Source organism: Taudactylus pleione, unplaced genomic scaffold (assembly GCF_031769625.1).
Source record: "Taudactylus pleione unplaced genomic scaffold, aTauple2 ptg000610l, whole genome shotgun sequence".
NCBI classification, from domain to species: domain Eukaryota; kingdom Metazoa; phylum Chordata; class Amphibia; order Anura; family Myobatrachidae; genus Taudactylus; species Taudactylus pleione.
The window spans coordinates 383,184-399,560 of NW_028285012.1; the positions used below are offsets into that span (position 1 = coordinate 383,184).

The 16,377-nt window shown below is 46.6% G+C and overlaps 1 protein-coding gene across 2 annotated transcripts in view; it reads right to left on the bottom strand.

The window, feature by feature from the left end:
* Positions 1-16,377, bottom strand: part of DNAJC1 (DnaJ heat shock protein family (Hsp40) member C1) — a 157,570-nt gene that overhangs the window by 65,497 nt on the left and 75,696 nt on the right. For both annotated transcript variants that reach the window (XM_088454240.1, XM_088454238.1), the window contains exons 6-7: positions 12,255-12,348; positions 3,175-3,265 (exon numbers count right to left, since the gene is read on the bottom strand). In XM_088454240.1, coding sequence (XP_088310366.1) covers positions 3,175-3,265; positions 12,255-12,348 — 185 coding nt within the window. The remainder of the gene's footprint in view (positions 1-3,174; positions 3,266-12,254; positions 12,349-16,377) is intronic.

Genomic DNA, 16,377 nt, shown 5'->3' on the forward strand with positions numbered 1-16,377 from the left:
GGGGTACACTAGCCTAACATATGTAAACTTATGTAATATAACCTAAAATAAGTAATATTTTACCATTTATACAGATATATCTATATAAAAGGTTAGCGTACCCCATGCTCTGAACGAAGGCTCAAAGGCATATTTACCCACAGAACTGCTGCCTACTGGATTTTTTTTTTTTTTTTTCAGGGCAACATTCTCTGTAAACTGTAGGGACAGCTCTATGTGAAAATACCAGGAGATTAGCAGTTTCTCCCCATTCTGGTGTTTGTCCTAAACAACTGAATCTCTTGACCATGTGTGCCTGTTTTATGCAATGAGTTGCTACCACATGATTGGCTGATTGGACACCCTTTACAGTTGTTGCACGGACCAGGAAGGGGCAGGGCTTAATCGTCACGTCGGACTCACAATGACTTCATTAAGCCACAGCAAGTCCAGGATAAATATTGCATAACTTTTTAAAAGCCATCCTGGTACCCACAGACTTAGGGGTACCATTGTTTCAAAAAGGGTAGTCATGTGTGATCACCAGAGAAAACTCCCGCACGGCAGAAATCGTAATGAAGTGCTGGGCTGGGGGAATATTTCTCTCATCCTGGCTTCATATAATTTCAGGAGTACTTTTAATTGAAAGAGTAGAGTCCACTCTTTTAAATGGATTTCAACCAATAGATCTACACTAAAAAGATTGACAATGTCTAGATAGACACCAAATGGTAGACAGTCAAAGGGTAGACAGGGACAAAAGGTCAACACACAGAAGGTCCACATGGATGAAGATAGACAGGTGCAAAAGGCCGACACTGAAATGGTTGACTTTTTTTTTTTTAGGGTTAGCCACTTACCAGAGGGTTAGGCACTTACCCTGATGGTTAGGGTTAGGCACTAGGAGGGACTGTTAGGGTTAGGCACTTACCCTGATGGTTAGGGACTAGGAGGGACTGTTAGGGTTAGGCACTTACCCTGATGGTTAGGGTTAGGCACTAGGAGCGACTATTAGGGTTAGGCACTTACCCTGATGGTTAGGGTTAGGCACCAGGAGGGAGGGTTAGGCACTTACCCCAACTGTTAGGGTTAGGCACCAGGAGGGAGGGTTAGGGTGAAGATTTGGGTTAGAAAAAAAAAGAAAAAAAAGAATGGACCTGTTTAATGTCCTTTTGTACTTGTCTATCCGCATTCATGTCGACACTGTGTGTCGACCTTTTGACCCTGTCTACCTATTGACCGTCTACCATTTGGAGTCTATGTAGACATTGTCTATGTTTTTGCTATAGATATTTTACACCAAACCCCTTTAAATGATGTGGCCCCTTAGTGATACAGTAATTGCCTTGTGATCACCAGACAAAATCAACCTGCCCTGCAGAATAATTTCAGATCTCACCGACGGGAGGGGCACTTAACGTGTATGATTTCTCCCATACTGGCACCTACATACTCAGGGGCATAGGTGTATAAGTTCCCTCTTTCAAACAATGTGCCCTCTTAGTAATTATTCCAGGGTGATCACACCTTAAACTACAGAGGTATGGATGGGGGAAGGGGTGGGGGTCTAATGCCCAGATCTCCCGTATCCTGGTACCAATAAACACAGGTGTCCCCTCATTTGATGAAGTAAGGTGTCTATTTCGCAAAATGGTATGCTGTGTTCAGCTACCATATTATTACTACACATTTTATGCTTTCCATTCAAGCATGTTAAAAAAAAATATTTTCAAGTGAAGAATTTCTTAGAAAAAAGCTTTTTGCAGTTTTGGAAAGGTGAATTAATGCTGAAGAACCACAAAAGTAATAATAATAATAATAATAATAATAAAAAAAAAATACACACATTTACCATTTAATTCACTTTCTTGCAATCTCAATAAAATAAATAAGCATATGAATGCTATTTTCAGGAAAATCAAAGTCTTCTGAAAAAATGTGTCCACATACACCTATTCTTAAATCATTCCAAACAGCTCTGTTTAACATGCCACGGACTTTGTCGCTCCAAAACACTAATCCTATGTACCTAGTACACTATGGACCTGATCCAGACCTGCTCGCTAGCAAGCGATTGCTCGTTGCTGGCGATGTTTGCAAATGTGCGCATGCGTATAGTTCGCAGTGTGCTTGCGCAAACTAGTACGAGCGATTGGGATGCGCTCGCTCGCCCTGCAAAGACAGCCCAGTGGAATGAGTGACAGGAGAGGCCATTTGTGGGTGGTAACAGGGGCAGGGCAGTGGTAAAGGGGGAGTGGAGTTGCGGACACAGGCGTGTCTGAGTGTGTAAACGCCGATTCAGAGGCGTGCATAATTAACAGTCAGCGTCATAGTAAACGTCACTTGGTTGAATTATACACTGAAGGGATCACAGTGCTTGTGGGCAGGTATAGTCAACCTCAAGCGCAGCGAGCACATCCGATGGTGCTCGATGTACCAATGTTTTCATGCACTTCCTGGAGATGACGTGTGCAAGTGGGAGTCTTATGAATGGCTGGTGGGCGTCTACTTACGCAAAGTGATCGCTCGCCAAGACATAGTGGGCGTGCTAATGCCTTGCCGAGCGATCGCCTGCCTTGCTGGGCGTGCGCTGGATTTGCATACGCTGGGAGCGAGCGGCTCTGAATCAGGTCCTATAAGCAAAGTATGCACTCTGTGTAAAAAGGCAAAAGACTGGTCCGATACGAGTGACCAGCACTATGCATCGTTATGCTGAATCTGTGACTTTATACCAATTCCTTTGTGACAGAAAGATGAATACTGAGTACCTATTACACTACGGGCAAATGAAAATGCAAAATTGAGGGAAAAGTAGCAAAATTGAGGGAAAAGGAAAAAGACTGGTCAGATACGAGTGACCGGCACTATGCATCGTTATGCGGAATCTGTGACTTTATACTAATTCCTTTGTGTTGCATATCATTGTATTCAGCAGAAGCTACTTGTGCACCCTCTTCACATCGCTTTATGAAGAGACACATTTTAAGGGAAAAAGTTGCACAAAGAGCCGTGGCGCGACTAGAAACGCAGTTTAACGCGCGAGGAAGCTAGATGTATGTAGACACATCTGCAAACTAGTGAACTGAGCTGTTCTACAATTCCCCTTACTAAATAATATAAACTGCTCTAAGGTTTAATTCTGTGCAAGAAGGAGAGAACAATACAGATAAATATAAGAAATATGAATAAACATACTTATCAGGGATTCCAGCTCTGCTTGGGCTTCTGCCTCCTGTTTTTCTTTCATCTTCTTATCATTGTACTCTGCGTAAAACTGCTTGATGTCCTGCTCAAACAAAAGAATAATACAATTAGCAATAATAGAGATTATGTTACTTCATAACTCTGGTAGAGAAGCCTCATACATCTCCTTTCTTCATGAGGATTTCCCGCCTCTGGGTGACTACGGAAAGCCATGTATGACAATATTTCTGCATCGCAGCGAGAAGCAGAAAGATGTGAGAGCTCTCAGACCTTCACTAATCTCAGCAAAGATATTATTATTAGCCATGAAAATGCTTCAGTTCATTTATTAGTTTTTTGTCTATAAGTTATTTTAGCTACTAAGAGTGGAGTTCCTTACAAGCTGTGCTACAAATAAATTGCACAGGTACAATGACAGGTAGCACAAAACTAGCATTGATAGTACGTATAAGTTGAAAATAGCATAAGAACATGCTCTTAAATGAAATGTCAACATAAAACATAAATCGATACAAGCAGGGGAGACAGAGCGGGCAGACATGGCACACAAGGTTCTGCTCGTGACAGCTTACAAACCTAGAGGGTGGGTGGGGGGAGACAGTAGGAGCAATGGGACACCGGTGGACATGGCGAGTGGACAATGCAGATGGAGTAGTTGGGAGTGGTTTAGGAGGGGTTAGGGTAGGCACAAATTAAAAAGATGGGTTTTAATGAAGAGTTTGAAAGATTGCAGGTTAGAGGAGAGTCTCTATACTAAAAAAAAAAGAGGTGTTTCCTACCTCAGTTATGACGCAAGTTCCTAGTGAATTCATACGTAGAATATTAGGTAGAAGATTAGCCCATACCCAAAATGGCTGCAACAGGTCCATTAATCTACAGCTGACAAATGTTGATCCTACTGGTGCAGATACAACACTTCTGGGCAACCTGAATCTTTCCAGCTGTTGAACAATACATTGGGGCCCATTTATCAAAGTTAATTTGAGGTAAATTCCCCGAAAACACCTATTTTCGGGGGTTTACCTCAAATATTAAGTATCCCCCGGATGTATGAAAGAGGGGCCGCAGCAGGTATCTCCAATACCTGCTGTGATCCCTCCATTGCCGCCCGCAGCCGCCTCGATACCTGCTGTGATCCCTCCATTGCTGCCCGCAGCCGCCTCCCCCATAGGTTTCTATGGGGGATGCGATGCTGCCAAATGTATCAATATCGGGAATGTGAAGCATTCCCGATATTGGCCCCAGCAGCTAACGCCATCTGAAGATAGCGTTAGCCGCTGTAGTCTATGGGGACTTACCGCATTTCAGCCAGCGGAGGGATCCCCCAGATCCCTCTAACGGCAATGGGCGCCGCTCATGTGCAGTCCGCGGGACTGCCCATGCGCAGCAGTCCCGCATACACTCCGGCCACATCGCAGGGACGGCTCCTTTCGGAGCCCGTCTCCCTGCATGTGCTGGATAGTACGGTATGATCGCATTTTGCACTGCGATCATGGGCGGTACTGGATGCCCTGATCGCATTGCAAAATGCGATCATTAATAAATGGGCCCCATTGTAATGTAGTAAACAGCTGGAGACTTCTGGGAACCCTACGCTTGAGTTAGACACAGTCACCTAACAATGCAAAGATGTCTGTATGTCTCCAGTGGGCAAAGGTCACACAGAAAAAAGGTGAAGACCTCATGCCTCAGATTTATACCATATACCTGCATTTGGTACTTTAAATAATAAGCACCGCTCTTGTAGAACACTTTACCAGCAATTATTTTTAACCACAGTCTATTATTTAAACCTCTTCCTAATTACAATATCAGTCAATTTGCCCTTGAATGGCTAATATATGGCATAATATACCCCCTACTGTAAATGTTAAACATATTAGAAACCATTGCGCTCCAGCCCTATGTAAAAGCTCATGGAAGAGAGCTTTTATACAGGTCATGGATCTCCGAGGCGAGTTATAATATCCGGCGTATGTTACATTAAGGGTGTGGGATTCCTAAGCGTGGTTTCCGAATGAACTTAAAAATGTGTAAAAAAAGATCTGAATGAATAGTTATCAATTAGCACCATTTATTCTGATATTACTTACAAGTCTATACATATATGAGCATTACTTGTGTGCACAATATTGTACATTACATGTTGGTTTGTACATAAACAATCACTAAAACTTCTTATTTTATTAGCAAGTAACTTATGAAATAAAGTTTAGAGGTCGAGCTCTTAAACATTATTATTATTACCAGTTATTTATATAGCACACACATATTCCGCAGCGCTTTACAGAGAATATTTGTCCATTCACATCAGTCCCTGCCGGGGCATACAATCTAAATTGCCTACCACATGCTCACACACATACAGTCACATTAGGGTTAATTTGGGAGCCAATTAACCTACCAGTATATTTTTGGAGTGTGGGAGGAAACCGGAGTACCCGGAGGAAACCCACGCAAGCACAGGGAGAATATACAAACTCCATACAGTTAGGGCCGTAGAGGGAATCAAACTCACGACATCAGTGCTATGGGGCAGTAATGCTAACCATTACACCATCTGTGCTGTCTGGAGTATTGTAGTTCATGTCAGCCAAAGAGTTACAATCTTACTATGTAAGATATATATGATTAAACCGAAGAAAAGTTCTATTTGTATATAAAATATGAGATATGGTAAGAACTTCCCCTTGTTATCTCTATTTCTACGAAGTCCATAGGGTTCCACAGGATACCTTGGGGTATAGGTGTGACGTCAGTCGCTGGGCACCATAGAGTTAAGCTTTTCAGCCTCCCAGGATGCACTAGGGTCCCCCTCCTATACCCCGCCCCCGAGCCAAGGCACCTCAGTTAGTTATCAAGCCATAGGCCGGAGGAGGAGAAGGAAGAGAGAGAAAAAAGATCTGGACACATACAAGAATCACATTCTCACCAGAGGGAGACGGAAAACCGGTGACCAGAGCAAAGCCCATCTGCAGCACAGGTGCGACAGGGCGGGAGTCCTGAGGAACCCTATGGACTTCGTAGAAATAGAGATAACAAAGGTAAGTTCTTACCATATCTCATATTTTCTACTTCAGGGTCCATAGGGTATCCACAGGATACCTTGGGGATGTCCCAAAGCAGTATCCTTTAAGGGTGGGGACGCTCCTGTGCAGAAAGGAGAATCCGCCGCCCGAAGGAAGCATCCTGAGAGGCGAAGGTGTCAAACCTGTAATACCTCACGAAGGTATGGACAGAGGACCACGTAGCAGCCTTGCAGATCTGAACTGCCGAGGCACCACGTCGAGCTGCCCACGAAGGACCCACAGACCTAGTGGAATGAGCCTTCAGAGAAGGAGGGACCGGTAGGCCTTCATGAAGATAAGCTTCAGAAATAGCCATACGGATCCAGGCTGCCAAAGTTTGCTTTGAAGCAGGCCAACCCTTTTTACGGAAGCCATAGAGGACAAACAAAGCGTCCGACTTCCTAAACGAAGAAGTGCGGTCAACATAAGTCCTTAAGGCCCGCACAACATCCAAAGAGGCATCACCCACGGAAAGACCCGGTGAGTTAAAGGCCGGAACAACTATTTCCTCGTTAACATGAAACTGGGAAACAACTTTGGGAAGAAACTCGGGCCGAGTGCGGAGCACTGCCCTGTTCCCATGAAAAACCAAGAAAGGGGGTCTACAAGAAAGAGCCCCTAACTCAGAAACACGTCTGGCCGAAGCAATGGCCAGAAGGAAAACAGTCTTAGCTGTTAGCCATTTAATATCCACTGAGCCCAGTGGTTCAAACTGCGGTCCTTGGAGAGCCCTCAGGACCACAGCCAAATCCCAAGGCGCCACAGGTGGAACAAAGGGCGGCTGAATACGGAGAACACCCTGCATAAAGGTGCGCACATCCGGGATTGTAGCAATCCTACGGTGAAACCAGACAGATAGGGCCGAAACCTGTACCTTCAAAGAAGCAAGGCGAAGCCCATGATCTAGTCCCGCTTGCAGGAAGGCGAGAATCCGAGACAGACGAAACTCCCGCGGTATATAACCTCTCGGTCGACACCACTGGAAGAACGTATGCCACACGCGATGGTATATCCTCGCGGAAGACGGTTTCCGAGCTCGTAACATGGTACGCACCACAGAGCTGGAAAACCCCCGGGACCTCAGCATGGCCGTCTCAACAGCCACGCCGTCAAAGACAGCCGAGTCAGGTCCGGGTGAAGGCAAGGACCCTGAGACAGCAGGTCCGGTCGTAGCGGTAACTGCAGAGGACTGTCCACGGACAGACCCTGAAGGTCTGAGAACCAGTGCCGTCTGGGCCACGCGGGAGCTATCAACAGGAGCGTCCCTCCTTCCTGTTTGAACTTCCGGATTACCCGTGGAAGAAGGGAGACCGGAGGGAACAGGTATGCGAACCGGAACGTCCACCGGACGGACAGAGCATCCACCAGAGACGCCCCTTCGTCTCTTGTGCGAGACCCGTACACCGGCAACTTGTTGTTGTGCTGGGACGCCATGAGGTCGATTTCTGGAAGACCCCACCTGTCCACCAGTAGTTGAAAAACGTCCGGGTGCAGGGACCATTCCCCCGGATGAACGTCCTGGCGACTTAGAAAGTCCGCCTCCCAATTTAGCACTCCCGGGATGAAGACCGCTGATATGGCCGGAAGATTGCGCTCCGCCCAAACCAGGATCCGAGAGACTTCTACGAGAGCCGCCCGACTGCGAGTTCCTCCTTGCCTGTTTATGTAGGCCACGGTGGTAGCGTTGTCTGACTGGACCTGCACCGGGTGACCCTGGAGAAACCGCTGTGCCTGCTGGAGAGCATTGAAGACCGCACGGAGTTCCAAGATATTTATTGGAAGCTCCGATTCTGTCGGCGTCCACCTGCCCTGGAACAAGTGTGGACCCGAAACTGCTCCCCAGCCCCGAAGACTGGCGTCCGTTGTCAACAGGACCCAATTTGGAACCCAGAACGGACGTCCCTTGTTGAGGTGGGTCGTCTTTAACCACCACGCAAGGGACAGGCGAACCTCCGGGGTGAGCACAATCGTCTGGGACTTCAGAGACTGAGGCAGCCCGTTCCACTTGGACAGGATCAGGTGCTGCAGAGGTCTGGAGTGAAACTGGGCGTATTCCACCATGTCGAACACCGACACCATGGAGCCCAGTAACCTCATCGCCGAGTGTAAGGACACCCGGCGGCTGTGCAGACAACTGCGCACCCTTGACTGTAAAGCAGAGATCTTGTCCTCCGTCACGAAGATCCTTTGCTGTCCCGAGTCCAATAAGGCTCCAAGATGCAGAATCCTCCGAGACGGGATTAGAGTGGACTTCTGCCAGTTGATTAGCCAGCCGTGCCGTTGCAGCAGTGCAATGGTCAGGTCCAAGTGGCGTAACAGGAGCTCTGGAGATCCTGCTACCAATACCAGGTCGTCCAAGTACGGCAACATGCGAACTCCCTGCAGCCGCAGAGAAGCCGCCATGACCGCCATCACCTTGGTGAAAACACGTGGTGCTGTCGCCAGGCCAAAAGGTAACGCCCGAAACTGGAAGTGGTCGCTGCGGATTGCAAACCGAAGGAACTCTTGATGGCGCAAAAGAATAGGGACATGCAGGTAAGCGTCCTGTATGTCCAATGACACCATGTAGTCCCCAGGTTCCAGCGCCAGAATGATGGACCGTAGGGTCTCCATCCGAAACTTCGGGACCCGCAAAGACTTGTTGAGTGCTTTGAGGTTGAGAATCGGACGATATGACCCATTGGGTTTCTGTACCAAAAATAGATTTGAATAGAAACCCTGGCCCCTCTGGGAGAATGGAACAGGCACTATAACTCCAGCCTGGAGCATAGTGTGCAATACCTTCCGCAGCTCCGTAGCCTTGTTCCGGTCTGATGGTAGACCCGTGGTGAAGAATCGAGCTGGGGGTCTGTGCCGGAAGGAGAGGGCGTATCCGCGGGAAACCACCTCCAGAACCCAAGTGTCTGTCGTAGTGGTCGACCAACACTGGGCGAACTGTAGCAGGCGGCCTCCCACCCTGGGATCCCCCAAAGGGAGGCCCGGACCGTCAGGCCGCAGGCTTGTCATCTGGCTTGGGGGCCGGATGTCTGGTACTCCATGCCTGCTTCCGGGGCTTGGCCGATTTCTTAGGACCAGCCTGTCGAGGAAACGACTGTGGTTTGGACCTGCCCTGGGCCCTAGATGACCGAAAGGACGATGGTCCAGAACCAGAAGGAGCAGCGGCCGACGGGAGACAAGCCGATTTGGCTGCCGCCAGCGTGGCCACAATCTTATCCAGATCCGGACCGAAGAGCACTTCTCCGGTAAATGGCAAGGCTTCCAGACCCTTCTTGGAATCTGCGTCCGCCTTCCAGGATCGCAGCCACAAGGTGCGACGAGCAGCTACCGCTGCTGAAGAAATTCTAGACACCAGAGTACTAATGTCTAGAGCCGCCTCGTTGATGTAAGTGGCCGAATCACGGAGATTGCCAATCAACTCCGCCTGTTCGGCCGGACAGTCGGAATCAAAAGAAGCCTCTAATGAATCCGCCCAGCGCTCCATCGCTCTGGCAACCCAGCAAATAGCCATAGCCGGCCGTGCTGCCCCCCCCGCAAGGGAATAAGCGGACTTCAGGTAGATTTCCACCTTGCGGTCCGTAGCATCCTTAAGGGAGGACATGGATGGCATCGGCAATGTGGCACTACGGACAAGACGGGTCACGTGAGAAACCACCTGTGGAGGTGATTCCCACTTAGCAAAATAATTATCCGCGAACGGATAAGCCACCGCCAGGCGTCTCTGCGGCTGGTATCTTTTGCCAGGCTGTTTCCACGCCTCCTCTAAATGGTCCACCAACTGACCCGAAAGAGGAAAGACTGTGGCATCGCCCTTCACATCTTTGAAAAAGGCAGATTTAGACTTAGCCGCTGGGGGAACTTCGTCCTCAATCACCAAGGCTGTGCGGACCGCCCGAATAAGTCCAGGAATATATACTTTGGACTTAGCATCAGCGTCCTTAGTATGGAGAGGTTCCTGATCGTAAGGATCCAGAATCTCCCCATCATCAGACGTCCCTTCGTCATCCTCATAAGGAGCGGACAGAGACGCCACCGGCCGTTTATGAGGCCGCATCACAGACTCCCCTTGCAATACATCCGACAAGTGCTGTACAGAACTCGTCAGGGAGTTAACCCACGCTGGCTCCTGAGAAACCGGGAGCGGGGAAATAGGGAGTGTGTGGGGTACCACCAATTGTCGTGGGAAACCCTGCATGGGTGACGACACCACAGACTGCTGGGACAAACCCATCAGAGTAAACGCGGGCTGCGGAGCTAACTGGCCCACTAAAGCTGTTAGCGCCTGAGCGAAACAAGCCCAGGGCGGCTCCTGTACCGGTGCTGTAACCGTAAGAGGCCGCGCCATGGACAAACACTGCCGGCAAAGGCCCTCCGCGCTACCCTCCCCCTCCGCTAACGGTACTTTACACGTGGTACACTGTAGCCGGAGGGGAAAATCACTTTCAGACATGATGGCACCATGTATGTGACCTCTCTCACCAATTAAGTATTAAATAGGCGAGAGACCACCCTGCAGCACCGCACCGCAAGGGCTTAGCAGAAAGAACAGGGACAGTAATAAAGCTGACAGTTTAGAAGAAAAGTTACAGGCAGCGCTAGCACAGTCACATACAATGCAGAGAAATAACAATTCCTGCACTAACAGCGCTGATCACTCAACTACACAGACACAGGGCCTGGTAGGACACAGCGCTGCATACACAGACCTGAGCCACAGCGGAGGAGAGGTATAGGGGGGGACCCAGACCACGATGCTTCCTTCCAGGCTTCCAGCAGCGTTCACCATGCGTTGCAGAGAAGATGGCCGCCGAGGAGCAGAGAGAAGCTGGCCTGGGGGAGGAGCGCTGACACAGGACCAGTCAGCACAGTGCAGAGAGGGCTGTGTGCAGCGGGGGAGGCGCCGGCTGTGAGACAGGGAAGGTGCGCTCCCCTGGGACCCCTGGGACGCCGCAGCGCTACCGCTCTGCTGCGGTCCGCTGTCCCAGGGGGTAGTGGAAAGCGCAGGTTGGTCGCCTGGCTCCACGCTGCAGCCAGTCCCCAGGGAGCCCCCTGCCTGGGGACTTAGGACCATGTGACCAGCGGGGACCCACCGCGGGACCCCGCTGCTTACCTTTGTCCCCCTTGGATCCGGCCATGGTCCGGAACATCTGGGGTCACCGCTAGCTGTGACCCCAGATGCTCACCAGCATCCCCGGATCGGTACCGGCGTTCTGGTACCGGCGGGGGTGTAGGGAAGACAGCATGGACGGCAGGACTGACTGTCCATGCTGTACATCCAGATGTGCAGCCACAGCTGCACTGAAGAAAGCTTCAGGGGCTCTTCTAGCCCCCACTCCGACAGGTGCACCCGACGCCGGCCGGGCACCAAACTAAACTGAGGTGCCTTGGCTCGGGGGCGGGGTATAGGAGGGGGACCCTAGTGCATCCTGGGAGGCTGAAAAGCTTAACTCTATGGTGCCCAGCGACTGACGTCACACCTATACCCCAAGGTATCCTGTGGATACCCTATGGACCCTGAAGTAGAAATAACCATTACACATTAATAAAACCTTATTGCATCTGGAAGTGCATTGATGGTCAACATATCAGACGACATTCTTCTACCATGCAATTTAATATTTTATTTACTATAATATCACAGTTTGTACATCAAGGCTACAACTACTGTTACACTTTAACACATTTACTTTACAGCAGAACTAGCGCTTTTAAAGAATAAAAAAATATATATATCTAGGGGAACCTAAACATTTCATTTTAAGTTTTAAAGTGCACGCAATCATCAACATAGCAAAATGTAAGAACTAAATAGAAAAAAAAGCTTCTATAGTCTTCAGAACAAAACACACACACTGATATATTAAATGTTGAAAGGCTAGAGATTAGTAAGTGGCCACCTTTTTGTGACAAAAAGCAGATATTCAATAACACAGTTGAAAGCAAACATTTGCTTTTAAATAATATTACAAAGTGAAAGAATAAAAAAAAAAAAGAAAAAGTACTTACCTGAAATAGCTGAGGCAGCGATCTGACTGTGAGATAAAACCAGATGCCCAGCTTGAAAGGAAGTAGATCCCGCCACTGTGGTTTCTCAAGGACTCTGTAACAGAAGTGACAGACTCACCACACAATGAAGTATACACAGTATTGTATCGCAAATGGCAGAAAAAAATACAAATTATAACCTATATTATTTACAGACAGCATTTTAGCCCATTCAACTACAGCTGGGAAAGTCAGATAAAGTGGGGACACTGAACCTAGTACCATAAAGTACCAACCAATCAGTTCCTGTCTTTTTGCCAAAAAAGAGCCTCTAATATGACAGGAGCTGATTGCTTGGTACTTTTTCTCTCTCCCAGGCTTAGTACATCTCCCCTTTAGAACCCCAAAACAGTTCCTGGAAATCCATTTGAGGAGGAAAGCCTCACCGTGGGATGGTGATGTATTTCTGTGGCTCTTGATAAAAGGTCTGCCATTTCTATTTTTACACAGATATATTACAGTTTCCTTTCATTTGATTTCAGCATAACCATGAGCAGTTTTGGCATAGGACTCGGCCAGGTACTTTTTCTTCCCCACCACACACCCGGCAGAACACCAGCTGACCATTGTGTGAAGTCCCATAGAACCGGAGAAGTTACTGTCTACTGGAACTGCTGTACCTTCCATAGATCTAATAATCCTTATAACCAGAGAGAACTGTATGCAGAGTAGTAACATCTGAGGCTTTACTCTCTACATCTCTGAAAACTGACAAAGGAAATAGATTTAAGGCTCTGCCTGGAACAGTATGGTTGATGTAATGGGAATATACTTGTGAATATTGTCTGGACATGATTACAGTTATCAGATGGTGGGGAGTAGTTTATGCTTGACTAAATTAATTCCACAGAATTTAATGGAGAATTCAGACCAAACTGACAAGACAGAATCTTTAAAAATTGGTGTTGTGGATAATGCTATTACCCCATGTCCTATACTTACTGTATACAGCAGAAAACCAATCTCCTGTTTCACAGGAGCGCAGAATGCATTGTAATATCAAAAGCCCTCTTCTATGACATTGGCTTCCTTCTTATTGCTGTGTTTCTTAGAGATGAAGACACTCATATTTTCCAGTACGCTGTAAAGAAAGCTATTCTCATACAAAGCACAATATACAGGAAGTTCCACGTCTAGGTGCTATTCACAAAGAATATTACCTCACGTTTCCCTCACCAAACCAATTTAGATGCTTACGATCCTCAAAGTCCTAGCCAAAGACCATCTCATCACCGGTATTGATGAGATCTACAGAGGTTGCAACAGCTGCACATGTTTTTCAATTAGGACTCTGCAGCTCTCTTCTGTAGTATGCATTCAAGAAAAAAAAAAAAAGTTATTTAATTTGCATGGATGAATGAGGTCCTTTGCCCATCTGTACGCACAGCTCCTGGCGGGCACGCCATATCCTGTATCTCTGGAATTTGTAAGAAAGCAGCTCGCTTTACATCTTGCTGTAAACAACGGATTGCTTTCTCTTCTAAAGTAGATATGTTTTTACTATATTTTACACGGGGAGAGGGAAGGGGAAAAAGTTGACATTTTTGACCGACAACTGACACAGTGAGGGTGAAACAGAAGTGTAAAATATAGCTGGCATGGAATAGAGTATTTCTGCTGTTCCCTTTAACTATGATTATTTAGTCCACCACATAACATACACTATATGGACAAAAGTATTCGGACGCCTGACCATTACACCAACAGGGACTGTAATGACGTTCTATTCAAATACATATACTTTAATGTGGAGTTGGTCCCCCTTTTGCAGCTATAAAACAGTTACCACTCTTCTTAGAAGGCTTTCCACAAGATTTTGGAGTGTTTCTGCAGAAATTTGTGCCCATTCATTCTGTAGAGCATTTATGAGGCACTGATGTTGGACGAGAAGGCCTGGCTCCCAATCTCCATTCCAGTTCATCCTAAAGGTGCTCGATGGGGTTGAGGTCAGGGCTCTCTGCGGGCCAATCAAGTTCTTCCACACCAACCTCATCAAACCACCATGTCTTTATTGTCCTTGCTTTGTGCATTGGGATACAGTCACATTGGAATAGAAAAGGGCCTTCCCCAAGGGTGGAAGCATAGCATTATCCAAAATATATTGGTGTGCCGAAGCATTAAGATTGCCCTTCACTGGAGATAAGGAGCCTAGCCCAAACCCTGAAAAACAGGCCCTTTAACTCTCCTCCATCAAACTTCACAGTTGGCACAATGCAGACAGGCAGGTAATGTTCTCCCGGCATCCGCCAAACCCAGACTTGCCCATCTGACTGCCAAACAGAGAAGCATGATTAGTCACTCCACAGAACACGTTTCCGCTGCTTCACAGTCCAGTGCCAATGAGCTTTACACCACGCCATCTGACGCTTTGCATTGGACTTGGTGATGTGAGGCTTGCATGGGGTTGCTCAGCTACGAAAACCTATCCAATTAAGCTCCATCCGCACAGTTTTCGCGCTTTTATATTAATGCCAATGGAAGATTGGAACTCTTCAAGTATGAAATCAGCAGAGCGTTGGCGGCTTTTGCGCACCATGCACCTTAGCAGTCGTTGACCCTGCTCTGTGATTTTATATGGTCTTTCGCTCCGAGGCTGAGTTGCTGTTGTTCCTAAACGCTTCCACTTTCTAATAATATCACTTACAGTTGACCGTGGAATATCCAGCAGGGGTTTAATTTCACGACCATTTTGTATCACAAATGTTTGCAAAAAGAGACTGCAGGGCTAGGCGCTTGATTTTATATACCTCTGGCAACGGGTCTGATTAAAACACCTTAATTCAATAATTAACAGGTGTGGCCAAATACTTTTGTCCATATAGTGAATGTGAAATTGTTTTTTAAAGTGTATTTTTCTGGGGGTTTTTTTTGTATTGTATTAATTTTTTAATGTGGTGTTGAAGAAATGTCACTGAGCTAGTAACCCCTCCCAGTATCACATTTACTTATTTATTTATTAACAGTTTCTTATATAGCGCAGCATATTCCGTTGTGCTTTACAATTGTAATCATTCATAGAACAAAACTGGGTAATAACAGACAGATATATAGGTAGGAAGGCCCTGCTCGCAAGCTCACAATCTATAGGGAAATAGGCATTGATACACAAGGATAGGTGCTATATATTGCATTTTGGTCTAGCCAGAATGCAGAGTTTCTTGGTTGGCTGCATGATCCAGTCACACAGGTATCACATATAATAGGATCAAAGTTTCTTGTAGCTCATGTATTCAGAACTTGTAGATATTACAAACACTTCCACTAAACACCAATGAACAGTCACTGGTGTTTTAGTTCCATACTTAAAATAGTATGTGGTAACAAAATATCAATATACATTGGAATTGAGGTAAATTAACAGTTTGTAAGAGTTGTATTATGGCCACAGAAAGTGCTTGTTCAAGTCAATGCAGAAGTGTAATAAGGTGTGCTGGAGGAAGTCAATGCAGACATGTAATAAGGTGTGCTGGAGGAAGTCAATGCAGACATGTAATAAGGTGTGCTGGAGGAAGTCAATGCAGACATGTAATAAGGCGTGCTCGTTGAAGTCAATGCAGACATGTAATAAGGCGTGCTCATTGAAGTCAATGCAGACATGTAATAAGGTGTGCTCGTTAAAGTTACTGCAGGTTAAGTTGAATAAAGATTATACTGTACTATATAAAAATGTAATAGGTCTATATAGGTTATGTAATTAAGCAGTTCAATGTTCAGGTGACACCATTGCCCACCAATCACAATGCTGACAAGTCCATTCGCCAATTATAACTAATTAGTCTAAGGCAGACTCATCGTTTCAGGCCAGACACAAGTTACTAAGGGGGAAATGTATCAAGCCGTCTAAAGAGCGGAGAACTGGAAGTGTTACCCATAGCTAGCATGTATCAAGTACATTTTATATAATGATAGGTAGCTATGGCAACTTCTCCACTCTGTAGAAGGCTGGATACATCTTCCCTTTATTCTTATACACAGAACATTACAAATTAAATTATGTGCGTGTGTGTGTGTGTCATGTGTCACAAATTCATTAATAAACAGCTAGTTTTGAGGAAAAATGTTTGAGACCTACATGATAAAAATA